Source organism: Podarcis pityusensis (genome assembly GCF_964106645.2).
Source record: "Podarcis pityusensis genome assembly, chromosome: 10".
In the NCBI taxonomy this organism is placed as follows: domain Eukaryota; kingdom Metazoa; phylum Chordata; class Lepidosauria; order Squamata; family Lacertidae; genus Podarcis; species Podarcis pityusensis.
In genome coordinates, this window is record NC_138035.1 from 68,298,687 (window position 1) to 68,312,461 (window position 13,775).

Sequence of the window (13,775 nt, forward strand, 5' to 3'; positions counted from 1 at the left end):
TGGGGCATAGGAATTAGTTTTTGGTTTTTTTCCCTTTCAAAATATAGTCCAGCCCCCCACAAGGTCTGAGGGACAGTGGACTGTCCCCTGCTGAAAAAGTTTGCTGACCCCTGTTCTAATCAATGGGGCAAATTATTAATAGAAACCGCATCTCTTTTCCTCTTTTAATCTAGTAGCCGTCTAATAAAGCAAAACAAATATATCTGAGTTCCTCTACAAAGATGCACATGTTTGACGGCCAAATATTTCTGTGAGTGTTAGCCTTAAATGTCCAGGTTGCACTGAGTGGATTCTAAACATTGTCTTAAGTAGTGTTCTGATCATTCCCAAATGTATGAACTATTCCATATCTAGAAAGGTGAAGCCCTGGGGGGGAAAGGCTGGGAAATTTTCAGGTCCCTCTCCGCTGCCCTTACAACCCTTCTCTATCCTCATCTATGTTAGGTAGATGTCTCTCCTTATCTACTGTATCTTTAAATTACTCCATAGTCCTCTGCAGTCACAGGCTTCAGTGAATGCTTTTCTGGGTTTGCGATATTCTACTGGAGTCTTAAAACCCATGGGGGAAATCTGGGACTTGGAAATTACTCGAGTTCTTTATAAGTTACAATAGGAGAGGAGTGGACTGCATGTGAACAGCTCGCCCTGGCATTTTTGGAAATAATTCCCCCCTGTTTCCCTGCTGATCTTTCGGTGCTTCTGTAGCCACACGCCCCAATTAGGTTTTTCTGTTGTCGTTGCTACAAGTTACATTTTTAAAATAGAAATGGAGAAGGCGAAAGTAGCGACGGTTGCAAGCAAGTACCACAGAAACCTGTCACGACAACAGCATTTCAAATGAAAGAGAATCATGAGCTGTTTAAAAAGTAATGTTGCTTGCCAGATTTTCAGCATCTACCCTGACAGTAGAGCTAGGGGAGGAGGACTGGGATAGGCAGATACTCAGTGAGTACAGTACTTGATCTCACCCCTCCCTCTTTTTCAGCATAATTAAACAAAGAAGTTGGGATTTTGTTTTAACTATGTTAAATTGTCCATATGGCATGTTACAAGTTGGACTTAAATAACTCACTCCGGGAAAACAGGTCAATGACAACACCATAACTTGTGCCCCCAAGGGCCAGAGATTCATGAGTTCAGTACTGGAATTAATCTTCAGTGCATTTCTGTGATCTTTCCAGTGTGTTTTACCGGCTCATATACAAAGCATAGAAAATCCAACAGTCGTTAGACATGTAGAAAAATGGTGTTCACAAATGTCCGAAAATGCTTTCACACTCAGCTTCTCTCAAAGCCGTAATCTCCCATATAATCTTAAGAACCCAGGTTGTACTATCATAATGCACAAAAGGGTTCGTGATCTAGGCATCTTAAAAAGTTATGGCATTTCCCAAACTACCAGTCTTATGAACAACTGTTGGGGTTCTTAAGGGGTGGCAGGCCCCCCAAATTCCTTTCTGGAGCTAGATATTACCTCATAAGGCAGTGATGGCCAAACTTGGCCTTCCAGCTGTTTTGGGACTACAACTCCCACGATCCCTAGCTAATAGGACCAGTGGTCAGGGATGATGGGAATTGTAGTCCCAAAAACAGCTGGAGGGCCAAGTTTGGCCATCACTGTCATAAGGTTTATGAATGAAACAAGGATATCTATTGGAGCCTAGGGTGCATAATTCCCAACTACCCAATCTGGCTGACTTTGTGGGGCCTAAAAACCTTTCTGACCAACCCAGAAAAAGTGTTTAAAATGGGTCACTTAGCTACATCATAAGGCATGTGGTTAAAACTGTTACTACTTAACAGGGGCCATCTTCCTAAATTTTGAGTTGTTTAATCTGACTCATCTTGGCCAACTGGGGGGTCCGATTTTCCCCATATCATGCTTGCCTGCCCATCAGCTCATGCAACCGCACTTGGATCATGTAGCCAATGTAGCAGGATTGGTCTTGGAGGTGTAAGAGAGTTTTCTGCAGGGAACTTTGTCTCACAACAATACCAAATGCTGAGCAGGACCCCTGATTTTATTTTTTATTTTTTACTAAGACATTTTTGGCAACAGTTTATTAAAGCAACCAAGAGGAAATAAGCTGAACACTTCTGGAAATAAAGTGATGCAAGACAAGCCAGCAGTTTGCTACCCTTCCCTTCAGGAACATCCCCCTTTAGACAAATGCTTTTTTCTTCCTTTCCTTAGCCCTCGCCTCAAGGACTAAACCAAGAGGTTGGAGAAAGAGGGAACCAAAAGTAGTTTCAGACACAGATAAAAAGGCACAAACATTTTGAGGATAAACTGGAAGAGGTTCTCGGGAGAAGCTAGAGATGATCTTCAGCCACCCAGAACCATCTGCACCAACTCTTCATAGTTAATGCAGCCATTGCTGTCTTCATGGCCGGCCACAAGCATCTCTACTTCTTCCTCGGTCATCTTCTCCCCTAGGGTGACAAGCACATGGCGTATCTCTGCTCCCATGACCGTCCCGTTGCCCTCCTTGTCGAAGACCCTCAGCCCCTCCACATAATCCTCAAAGCAGCCTTGATCCTTGTTCTTGGCAGTGGTCTACATCATGGGCAGGAACTGCTCAAAGCTCAGTGTCTTTGCATTCATTTCACCACTCTTGGGGTTCCCCAGAACTTTCATGACTTCAGCATTGGTAGGATTCTGGCCCAGGGCTCTCTTGACATCGCCACACTGGCTGTACAGGATCGTCCCATCTCCAGTTCTGTCAAAGAGCTGGAAAGCCTCCTTGAACTCAGCGGTCTGGTCTTCCGAGAAGTCACACATGATTCTGGCTGCTCACAGTTCCTCTCGCCTGATGCGAGCAGGACCCCTGATACGATGTGAGGGTGCTGCTGCGCAGCCTAGGTACATGTGAGAGCTCTTTTGCACCTAAACCTGCTCTGTTTGGCCACACATGTAGCAGTCAGCAGTGCACTGCTAACTAGAAGGATATTTTTTCCTTCAGAAGAAAGAGGGAGCAAAAATGTTCCCTTTAGCAGTACCTTGCTATCTTCTACTTGCTTTGAGGTCCCAACTAAAGGACTTCAAAGCACAAAATCTCCCATGTCCCCGGTGGGAGATCCCATGCACCCCGGAAGGTTCCCCATATTTGATTTATCCTGACTGTTTAAGCAATCAGAAGTTTTGAAATATGTAAATACTTCAGCAAACTATTAAAATACAGCTCCTAGAAAGCCTGCCGAAATAGAAAAATGTAAATTTCCCACTGGAAAGCAAGCCAGGCAGCCCTCTACACGAACGAAGGCCTAGTCCAGTGGTGGGGAACCTATGGCCCTGCAGATGTTGATGGAGTCCGGCTCCTATCTTCCCCAGCCAACGGTCAAGGATGAATGGTCAATGGTCAAGGATGAAGAGAGTTGGAGTTTAGCAACATCTGCAGGGCCACACGTTCCCCATCCTTGGCCTGTTCCTTAATGGTGATCAGCAGAGCAGAGGTGAGCAACCTAAGGCCCATGGCCGGTTCCGTGGATTGGCATGGGGATTCTGTGGTTGTTGTTTTTCAGGCGTGGGCGCCATTTTTTTCCCTGCTGATATTTCCCCCCCCTCCCTCACCGCAGTGGAACCTCCTCACTCCTCCTGGTGCAGCAAATCGCCGGCCAATTGCCCCGGCCAATGGGCAAGCAGCGGCTGCGCGTGGCCGAGAGGAGGAAGGGGGCTGGGCTGGCCGAGCACATTTCCAACAGCCCCTCATTGGAGCAAGCTGTTTTCCATCACTGCTTGTGCCGCCAGCACCACCGCTCCTGTGCCTGCCCTTGCGAGCGGCAGAGGCTGTCGGCAGTGGCGGAGGAACGAGCAGCCCGAAAGTAGCCCTTTCGGGCTGCTGTTCCTCCGCCACCGCCTCTGCCGCTGTCGTCGCTGGAGGAGGAATGAGCAGCCCGAAAGCAGCCCCTTTTTTTGCCCACCAGGAGGTTTGTGGTGTGGTGAAATAGCCCTCCCCCCAAAAAGCTTGCTGACCCTTGTGGTAGAGGGACAGGGCCTCAGGAGCTAACCTCCATGTTTACATGGACTTGTATAGGAGGAGACAGCTCTTAAGATACTTTACCAAAACCTGTAGTTCAGGCTATATACCGTTTGTTCTATGTTTTCATCCCACCCAAATAAATAAAACAGAAATGAATAAGACCAGTTCCTACACCCCAGTTTGAGTGGGAATGTCAGCTTGTGTGGGACAGTGAATTGAGAACAATCACGCAGTCATGTGTCGGCCTTCAGTCAACAGCCCAACTGTAAAAGTGCATTTTCATTTGCTTTCATGAATTGATAAGGCCATTTTGCCCTATGTATGTTGGTTAGTGTAATCTAAATGAACAATGAGGATTTCATTTGTTTTCCAGTGTTTTTCATTTCTTCTCAGGCTAGTGAGATTCTCCATCCTATTACTCCCAAGCCTTTATGTCGCTTTTTCAACAAAAATGGAGAGGCATGGTTTGTATGTCTGTGTAGTAGGTGTCTGTGACTCATAAATTCAAATTTAGAACTAAAGGTTTAGGGAGTGGATAATGGGGCATTTGCAAATACTGGTCTGTTCTTTTCCATGCTGCTTAGCAAATACCTCTTCATGCTTCAGTATTCATGTGTAAGAATTCATTGTTCCCAAAACTCCTTCCATTCCCCCCACTCTACTTTTGTGATACCTTCCTTTATTCCCCCACCTGCAAAATAGGTAAGCCTCTCTAGTTTAATCATAACAACATTCATCTGTTTTTGTGATTAAAAATTTCAGACAAATCACTGATTTTAAAAAATAATTGTTTTAACTATAGTAACTTTTAAAAAACTTTTTATTCAATTTAGCAGCTGATTTTCTTGGAGAACTTGTTGGGAAATGCTTGCATATATATTCCATGTCCTAGTCTTGCCCAGATTTGCTTTCCTTTTTGCCCAGGGGTTAATCTGCACTGCCCCGGGCACACTGCCTGAAAAATGTTAAGAATGAGAGAGCTTCCCTAAGAAATATTGGCTTACAGTCTGCTTTAGAGATATTGCTTTAGAGAGTATTAAAAGTAGGATCCCTTTCTGATCTAAAAGCTACACAAAGCCTTTCCTGACATGAGCAGTGTCTATTTATAGATAGATGAACAAACACATTTTTTCAGCTTATTCATGAAGGCAAGTTTGTGTAATCATCTTAGCATTACATGAAATACAAATATGCAGCTGGATGTTCAATGAAATGAGATTTTTATTAACACTCCTCACCCCAATTCCAAAGAGAAATATAATTAGTAACTCTCTTAGCATCCCACATGAGGCAAGCAGGCAGGTCTGTCTGCTGTGCTTCATGTTGATTTATCATCCTAACTAATTAATTTATACCTTGTCTCATCTCTGCAGTCAAGGTGGTATAAATATAGCAAAAACACATCGCCAAATATTATGTGCTTGGGTCTGCATGGGCATAGCTGGTTCTTTAGTGGCTGCTTTTAAGATGCGTTTCATCTCCAATCATTTAGTTACCAGTCATAGTTTGGAATGACATTGTAAAGGTAAAGGTAAAGGTACCCCTGCCCGTACGGGCCAGTCTTGACAGACTCTAGGGTTGTGCACTCATCTCACTCTATAGGCCGGGAGCCAGCGCTGTCCGCAGACACTTCCGGGTCACGTGGCCAGCGTGACAAGCTGCATCTGGCGAGGCAGCGCAGCACACGGAACGCCGTTTACCTTCCCGCTGGTAAGCGGTCCCTATTTATCTACTTGCACCCGGGGGTGCTTTTGAACTGCTAGGTTGGCAGGCGCTGGGACCGAGCGACGGGAGCGCACCCCGCCGCGGGGATTCGAACCGCCGACCATGCGATCGGCAAGTCCTAGGCGCTGAGGTTTTACCCACAGCGCCACCCGCGTCCCTAGATGTGTTTCATCTCCAATCATTTAGTTACTAGTCATAGCTTGGAATGACATTGTAGTTATGTGTTTTGGCAATGGTGTCCCTTTCTTGTATAATTGCACTAGACCCTGGAACTGCTTTCAAAAGCAGCTCAGTGCTATGAGTTGTGATGTTATGCAGTGGCTGCTGCTACCCAAGTTCTGACCAATACTTCCTGACCTTGCACCTCACCAAGATGAAGCACATCCTCAAATTCTGCCCTCATTTACATGAAATATACGCACTCCTACCAGGCATAAAGAGTAGAGCTTTGTTTGCCTCGTCCATTGATTTATATTCCCGTGTAGTTTACTCCAGTAATTTAATCTGGCAACCTCTGTATTTCTCTGGCTCATTTCAAAAATAAGGTTTATAATTGTTAAAGCTCATCCCTTCCTGATAAGATGTATTGTGTTAAATTATTTTCTCCCCCAGTCTATGTAATTCCATTTGTGTCTTGGGCTGTTGACTGTTTGATTGTTAACAGGTTCTGAAGTAATTAAATTAGGTGAGCTATGATTACATGTTCAGCATTAATAGACCACATCTGTGTACAGCAGAGTCAAAACTCTGTCAGATGACCCTTGAGGTCCCGCAAAGGGGAAATAATATAATTCTTCTTCCTTTTTCTCCTTGGGTTGATAATCTGATTTCACTTATTTATTCTACTGCGTGATCCCCTTTAGACCTATACATTCTCCATCTTGTTTTCTCTCCAGGCTGCTCATTAAATTCTGAATAATTGCATATTGAGGCAGAAGTGCTCTTGGTGAAATTTATGCCACATGCACAAGATTACATCTTTGTGCTCCATATTAATCTTTGCTCAAATCATTAATGTAAATGAGAACCCTAAGTTTGTCTTTCTCCCTATAAGTGTGAATGGAATTGGTTGGGAGGGGTTGGGAATGCTACTGTATTATTTCTTTGACTTTTTGACAAAGTAGGTAAAGAGCTTGAATGCTACTAATCAGCTGTTAGTAAACTTTTGGTTACCCATAGGGATCAATATATTAAAATTGCATATAGTGTAGATTGTAGGTAGATTGCAATCTACAAACATTTATAAGGTTAATAACATTTACCTATCACACTTTTAAAATGTCCTTTCATCAATAGCCTGCCTTGCTGTGGAGATGTAATTGTTTTCTTGCTAGAAGTCATCAAATGATGAGAGTGGCATGTGATTAGGCCATCATGTAACAACTGCAGTTTTCTTTTTAATGGAATGCTGGAATCAAGCTTTCAAGTCACACAGGACTTTTTCTAAGGCTGGAATTTCAGGGGGAAAGGGGAGATTTTGCCAGAACGATGCTTACTCAATTTAACAAATTTAACAAATTCAACAGGATTTCAAAAGGAAGCCTGCTTGTTAGATACCATTTTTTAAGAAATACTTGCGATTCCAGGTTGAGGGGACAGTTGCTTTTCATAGAGTGTGCCCACAACTCCCACTTTAGTTCAGCTTAATTAGCACATAATTTAGTTCAGGTGTAGGCAACCTAAGGGGGCCGGATGCGGCGCAATTACCTTCTCAATCCAGCTCGCGGACCGTCCAGGAATCAACGTGTTTTTACATGAGTAGAATGTGTGCTTTTATTTAAAATGCATCTCTGGGTTATTTGTGGGGCATAGGAATTCGTTCATTATTTTTTTCAAAATATAGTCCAGCACACCACATGGTCTGAGGGACGGTGGACCGGCTCAACGGCTGAAAAAGGTTGCTGACCCCTGATTTAGTGATTGCATGTTGTGGGCCTTCTTTTGTTTCCTTGAGAACCAGGGAAAGGTTTCATTTCTCTGTTTCTCAGGTGTTGGTGGTACATGTTAAACTAGCTGCGGGGAACCTCCTGTCCATGGGCCAGACCCAACCTGCCAGGCCTTCACATCCAGCCCACCACGTCTTTCCCAGTATCCCGAATCCACTTCCAGTCGCTGTCTAGCATCTCACGGCTGCCCCCCTCTTTCTCCACATTGCTGCTGCCTCCTCTCATTTCTTTCCTCTTTCTCGGTGCTGCATGTGAAAGTGGTGGACTGAAGGTAACGTTGGCCATGGAACGCTGTTCTTCCAGATTCTTCCTCTGTGCTTAGGAGGTGTGGAAGCACTCAGCCGGGTGACCTTCTGCTGCTCTTGCGGGTTTTTGGAAGCCATTTTTGGTGCTCCAGAAACTCCTGGAGGTGCCTGGAGCCACCGCAGCTGCCAGTAAAGTGCTCTGCTTTTTAACGTTGATATGAAGAACCCCCTGCTCACATTTGAAGTGTGTGCATGTTTAGTCCCTGAAAAGGTTTCTAAAATAAATAATCGAGCTCCTAGGGAAAGGAGGGCCTCTGCACAGATCAGGTGAGGAGTGCATGGCAGAAGTTTGGACTATATGACCCTTTGGGTCCCTTTAAACTCTGCAGTTCTGTTATTCTAACGGGGGATGAGGAAGTCCGTATGTGATTCTTCTGCATGCGCAGGTATGCGTGCATGTGAAATCGGCTGTAGCTCTGCTCCCTTTGTGCTTTGGCCCCACTGAGGCTCTTGATGTGTGTTATTACAGTGATCTCTTGAAAGAGCGTCCCCCCCCCCCAAACTGCTGCTGCTGCTTTTACTAAGCGACACAGGAGGCATTTTGGTTTTAGTCGCAGCAGCATGATCATTAAAGCTTTTTGTCCCCAGCAAGAGATTCAAAAAAAAAAGTGAGACCTGTGAAGAATTCCTGGAGAGGGTTTTGTCAGATAGAGCCAACCTTTTCGTCAGGGTGGCTAAAAATACAGTGGTACCTCGGGTTAAGAACTTAATTTGTTCCGGCGGTCCGTTCTTAGCCTGAAACTGTTCTTAACCTGAAGCACCACTTTAGCTAACGGGGCCTCCCGCTGCCGCCACACTGCCAGAGCACGATTTCTGTTCTCATCCTGAAGCAAAGTTCTTAACCCGAGGTACTATTTCTGGGTTAGCGGAGTCTGTAACGTGAAGCGTATGTAACCAAAGATACCACTGTACCATACTGGCCTTAATATAAGCCTCACTTTTTCTCCCAAATTCCGACCATGAAAAGTTAAAGCGCAGCTTATATTCGCGACCTTACGGTATGCAGCCAGGAGTCGGGGGCAAACAGTGCCAGGAGCATGGAAATGTGGCGCCTGCCCCATGTGTAGTCCCCATCCTCTCCCCCAAGGCCGGGAAGGGAGAGAGCGAGAAAGGGGAAAGTTCACTGGCAATGCAGTGCAGCTCCCTCGCCCCCAGTATGCAGCCAGGAGCAGCGAGGAATGGAGGAGCTTATATTCGGGTATATTCTCCTTTTTTGTCCTCTCCCCCCTCCTTCCAATTTTAAAGATGCGGCTTATATTCAGGTGCGGCTTATATTCAGGTCAATACAGTAAAAAGATTAGCTATGTTGCTCTGAGTTTTTCAGGCATGAAGACTGCCAAGGAACCCCGAGTTGTGCTCTCATGAATGCAGTACCTGTGGCATTGTTGTGAAGGACTGCAAAGCATCAATCCAAGGATCTTTTCATTCAATAAGTTGCACTGAAATAAATAAGCATTTGCTGTGACACGCAAAACAGCTCAGTTCAAATGTATGGCAGTGATCTCACTTACCAGCATGAGAGAGAATGAACGCGGACTCCATTTTAAAAATAGCCTGTAAGTCCGAGGATTACGGGAACCAGTCTTTATTTGGCGGCAGATGTGTTTAGGATCAGGATGCCAGTTATTAAGTTACTGAGATAACAGTCTAGCTGCTTTATTTGCCATTGAGAAAAGAGTCCACATGTTCAGAAACGTCATTATAGAATGAAATGGCTGTAGGAGAGTTCTGAATCATCTCTTTCTTAGTAGGAACCAGTGGGTCTATTGGAGCTCACCAATATCAGGGTTGTGTTGTGATGAACACTGTCTTGTGAATTGGTCACTGTAATTCCTTTACTTTTAGGTGGTTGGGGCTATTGATACTGCCTGTCCCATTTGCATTTCCCCAAGGCCTTGGGACCGTTTTACTTGGAGTATTGGCTTACGCTATTTATCCCATCTCAACTGCTTTTTTTTTTGTCAGAAATACAACTTTTGCAAGTGCCTTATAGTGTTCATTCCCCATACACAAGGAATCAATATTTTAACTGTAAAGTTGGTGTGTCTTTTAATCTGTGATTTTAGTTTGTAATGTACATTTTAAAGGTTTATTTTATTTATATTTGGGGGGTTTAAAACTTGCTTTTAACTTTGGTTTTTTTATTGACAGTTTGAATGTATATTTTATATCCTTTGTAAACCACTTCAAGGTTTTATTTACATTTAAGTACACAAATTCTGTACATATGAATGAATGAATGGTTAACATACTGACACTTTCTGCTTTCTGTGTCTCCATCCCCTGTCTAGAATCCTACCCAAGTAGGAACGGCTCTTCAGGTTTTCTATAACCTTGGCACTTTGAAAGTCACCGTCACGAATGTTGTGGATGGTTACTGCACGTCCTTGGAGGAGAACATCAACAATGCCTTGGATATTAAGGTTTTGACTCAGCCCTCTCAGACAGCGGTTAGAGGTACTATGCCTTCCCCCTTCTGTATTAATACAGTGCCTGGTAATTGGACATTATATTCCCATAAGCAGGATTTAATACAGTTCTTCATGTTCATATTAGTCTTCATCACACTTTACTGTTTGGTAAGCTGTTTCTTTTCTTTGGATGTGATAATACTGCAAACTGCGAAGTGGAAAAGTCACATTGAGGTAAATGAATTGGCCCATTTCCAAGTCATTCTCACTTCAAACGTGTTGTACTTAATATTGCAGCACGGTATTCTCCTTCCCTCCAGATTTCAAGTAATGACAACAGCTGGTGCGGCATAGTAACTATAACAGCACAATGTTTACTCAGAAGTACGTCCCCCAATTGAGAAACACACACACACACACACACACACACACACACATATATAGCACAGCATCGCTTTCAGCTGGCATTTTTAGCGCTTAGACTTGTGACCCTCATCATAGCTAATATGACATTTGCTTTAGGTCTTGGAATTTCTCTTGGCACGTGCCAAAAAGGCTTATAATTCTTCCCCATTAAAAATAAAATACAATGGAAGGAGGCAGTAGCTCCTCTACCATTCTACACTACGGAGTTTGGAGCTCCTTTTGTGAAAGTGTTTAAATAACAGTGTAATATTGACTTTCTGTTCTACTTCTGAACATATCAAATATATAACTTTATTTATTCATGACACTTCTATATTGCGTATGAGGCAGATCCTCTGGGTGGTTTATGAACTTCAAAATTAAATAAAATCCAAAATAATAAAAAATGCACTGATATATGGACACACTTCAGAAATGGTTACCTTTAGTTAACACACATGGGGGGAAATGTGGCGATTTAGCTGTTCACTGTGTGTTGGCAGACATTTATTGAGGCCTCCATGTCTGAAGAAGGAGCTGTTACTTACTTTGGCCACATTTATATTCCGCTGTTGCCCCAAGTACCTCAGGGTAGTATATATGAGAGTTACCCTGTTTTGTCCTTGCAACATCCTCACGAGGTCCAAAGACTGTTAACTTGCCCAGGGCCATCCAGTGAGTTCATGGCTCACTGGAGAGCTGAGCCCCAAACTGCTTGGTATAAATCCAAGACTTTTATGCAGTCATAGAGTTGGGAGTTTTTATGCAGTCATAGAGTTGGTGACAGCAGCCGCGAAATTAAAAGACGCCTGCTTCTTGGGAGAAAAGCAATGACAAACCTAGACAGCATCTTAAAAAGTAGACTTTGCCAACAAAGGTCCGTATAGTAAAAGCTATGGTTTTCCCAGTAGTGATGTGTGGAAGTGAAAGCTGGACCATAAAGAAGGCTAATCACCAAAGAATTGATGCTTTTGAATTATGGTGCTGGAGGAGACTCTTGAGAGTCCCATAGACTGCAAGAAGATCAAACCTCTCCATTCTTAAGGAAATCAGCCCTGAGTGCTCACTGGAAGGACAGATCGTGAAGCTGAGGCTCCAAGACTTTGGCCACCTCATGAGAAGAGAAGACTCCCTGGAAAAGACCCTGATGTTGGGAAAGATGGAGGGCACAAGGAGAAGGGGACGACAGAGGACAAGATGGTTGGATAGTTTTCGCGAAGCTACCAGCATGAGTTTGACCAAACTGCAGGAGGCAGTGGAAGACAGGAGTGCCTGGCGTGCTCTGGTCCATGGGGTCACGAAGAGTCGGACATGACTAAACAACCACAGAGTTGGCAGTTTAGCCCAGAACCTGTGGCCCTCCAGATGTCATTGAACTCCAACTCTCATCAGCCCCTGCCAGCATGGCTAGCCATCAGGGAATGATGGGAGCTGGTGTTCAGCAACGTTGGAGGCCCACAGGCTGCCCATTTCTGCTCTAGCACCATGCTGAACCAAGACCTCTTTCTTTCCATTTCTCTACCAGTTTCAGTACGTCCCTTCTTGTGCATCCAGACATTTAAAATCCTAATTGTAAGAATTCCCCAAGTTGAGTTGTTGTCGTTAAAAGTTTTTGAGACAGGTTGTTCTTAAAACAGGTGGTCCTGGAAGAGCATCTATGCCAACACCAGGAAACACGGCGGCCTTTAGAGCAGCTCTGTGGACCAATATGGAAAAGCTGATGGATCAAATCTGTGCAGCTTGTGGGCAGGTATTTGGCTATTTAAACATCCTCTTCTGGCTTGGCACGGTTTGGAGGGCACCATGAAATGCAGAAGCGAGTTGGGCTGAAAATGACATCTTTCCTTTTCAGGTGCAGCATCTGCGGAAAGTACTGTCCATGAAAAGAGATCCAGTTACACAGGTGTGCTTCATTGAAGAATTAGCAAAGGTAACGCTTCTCTCCTGGCCCCTTCCCCTGCACCACATCTCTTCCTTCTAACTAAGTGCATTCTTGCAAAGGTAACTTGCCTTTTTTAATTAAGTCAGCAGAAAGGGAGTGTTCGCTTTTTGGTATTTCGGTGTGTAATGAAATAGTGGTGACACACAGACTAGCCCAAACAGTGTGCATTGATGGATGATTCAAGATCTATAGCAGGCATAGGCAAACTCGGCCCTCTAGATCAGCTGTTTTTGGACTACAATTCCCATCATCCTTGACCACTGGTCTTGCTAGCGAGGGATGATGGGAGTTGTAGTCCAAAAACAGCTGGAGGCCCAAGGTTGGGGAACACTGCTCTAGAAGTTTTGGGACTACAATTCCCATCATCCCTGACCACTGGTCCTGTTAGCTAGGGATGGTGGGAGTTGTAGTCCCAAAACATCTGGAGGGCCAAGTTTGCCTATGCCTGATCTATAGTCTCTTGGGCACAGACACAAAGCTAACTTGTATGTGTACCTTTCAGGCAAGTAGAACTTAACCATTTGATGTTTTGTGGGACTGGTGTCTGATTTAAACCAGGACCTCTGTTGCTTCGTGTGCAGTGTTAGCCTGCCAGGGTAGGCATGGCCTGGTCTATGAATCACTTTTGTGCAGTTGTAGATGAAGTGGCCCAGTTTCAGCAAAACACCAGGAATATCTTGCTTGCTTGTTCTCCTTGCCTTGGATGCAAACTAGTGTAATTTGCTTTGAACTTTTTTGGGGGGGGCACCTCTTGAAGATGGGGAACTCTGTAGAATGGCTTTTTAGGGAATGCAAGAGACTGAAGTATGGGAGGAATTGATAACCCAACAAGAGATGTGCATAAACACTGCCCCATCCCCACATGGCAGCATTTCGGCCCAATCCCTTGGGATGACTGCTTTTTTGTCATATTTGAAAGAATAATAAAATATCATTACGTGCCTTTATTAATGATCAGTGTTATCTTTCGCCGTAATACTGTGTGCATTGGCTAATTAATCTTATGTATTAGTAAGATAATGTGTCTTTGTATGGTTTGTTGTCACATGATCCAGCCATCT

The 13,775-nt window shown here is 44.2% G+C and overlaps 1 protein-coding gene and 1 pseudogene across 5 annotated transcripts in view; one reads left to right on the forward strand and one right to left on the reverse strand.

Annotated features, from left to right (window-relative positions):
* The window catches only part of COG5 (component of oligomeric golgi complex 5), a 161,447-nt gene that overhangs the window by 88,890 nt on the left and 58,782 nt on the right, over positions 1–13,775 (forward strand). For all 4 annotated transcript variants that reach the window (XM_081023568.1, XM_081023569.1, XM_081023570.1 and 1 more), the window contains exons 8-10: positions 10,248–10,413; positions 12,410–12,522; positions 12,625–12,702. In XM_081023568.1, the coding sequence (XP_080879694.1) occupies positions 10,248–10,413; positions 12,410–12,522; positions 12,625–12,702 (357 nt within the window). The remainder of the gene's footprint in view (positions 1–10,247; positions 10,414–12,409; positions 12,523–12,624; positions 12,703–13,775) is intronic.
* LOC308486932 (myosin light polypeptide 6 pseudogene) lies at positions 2,047–2,831 on the reverse strand (annotated as a pseudogene). Its single transcript has one exon. The product of its transcript is annotated as a myosin light polypeptide 6 pseudogene (transcript).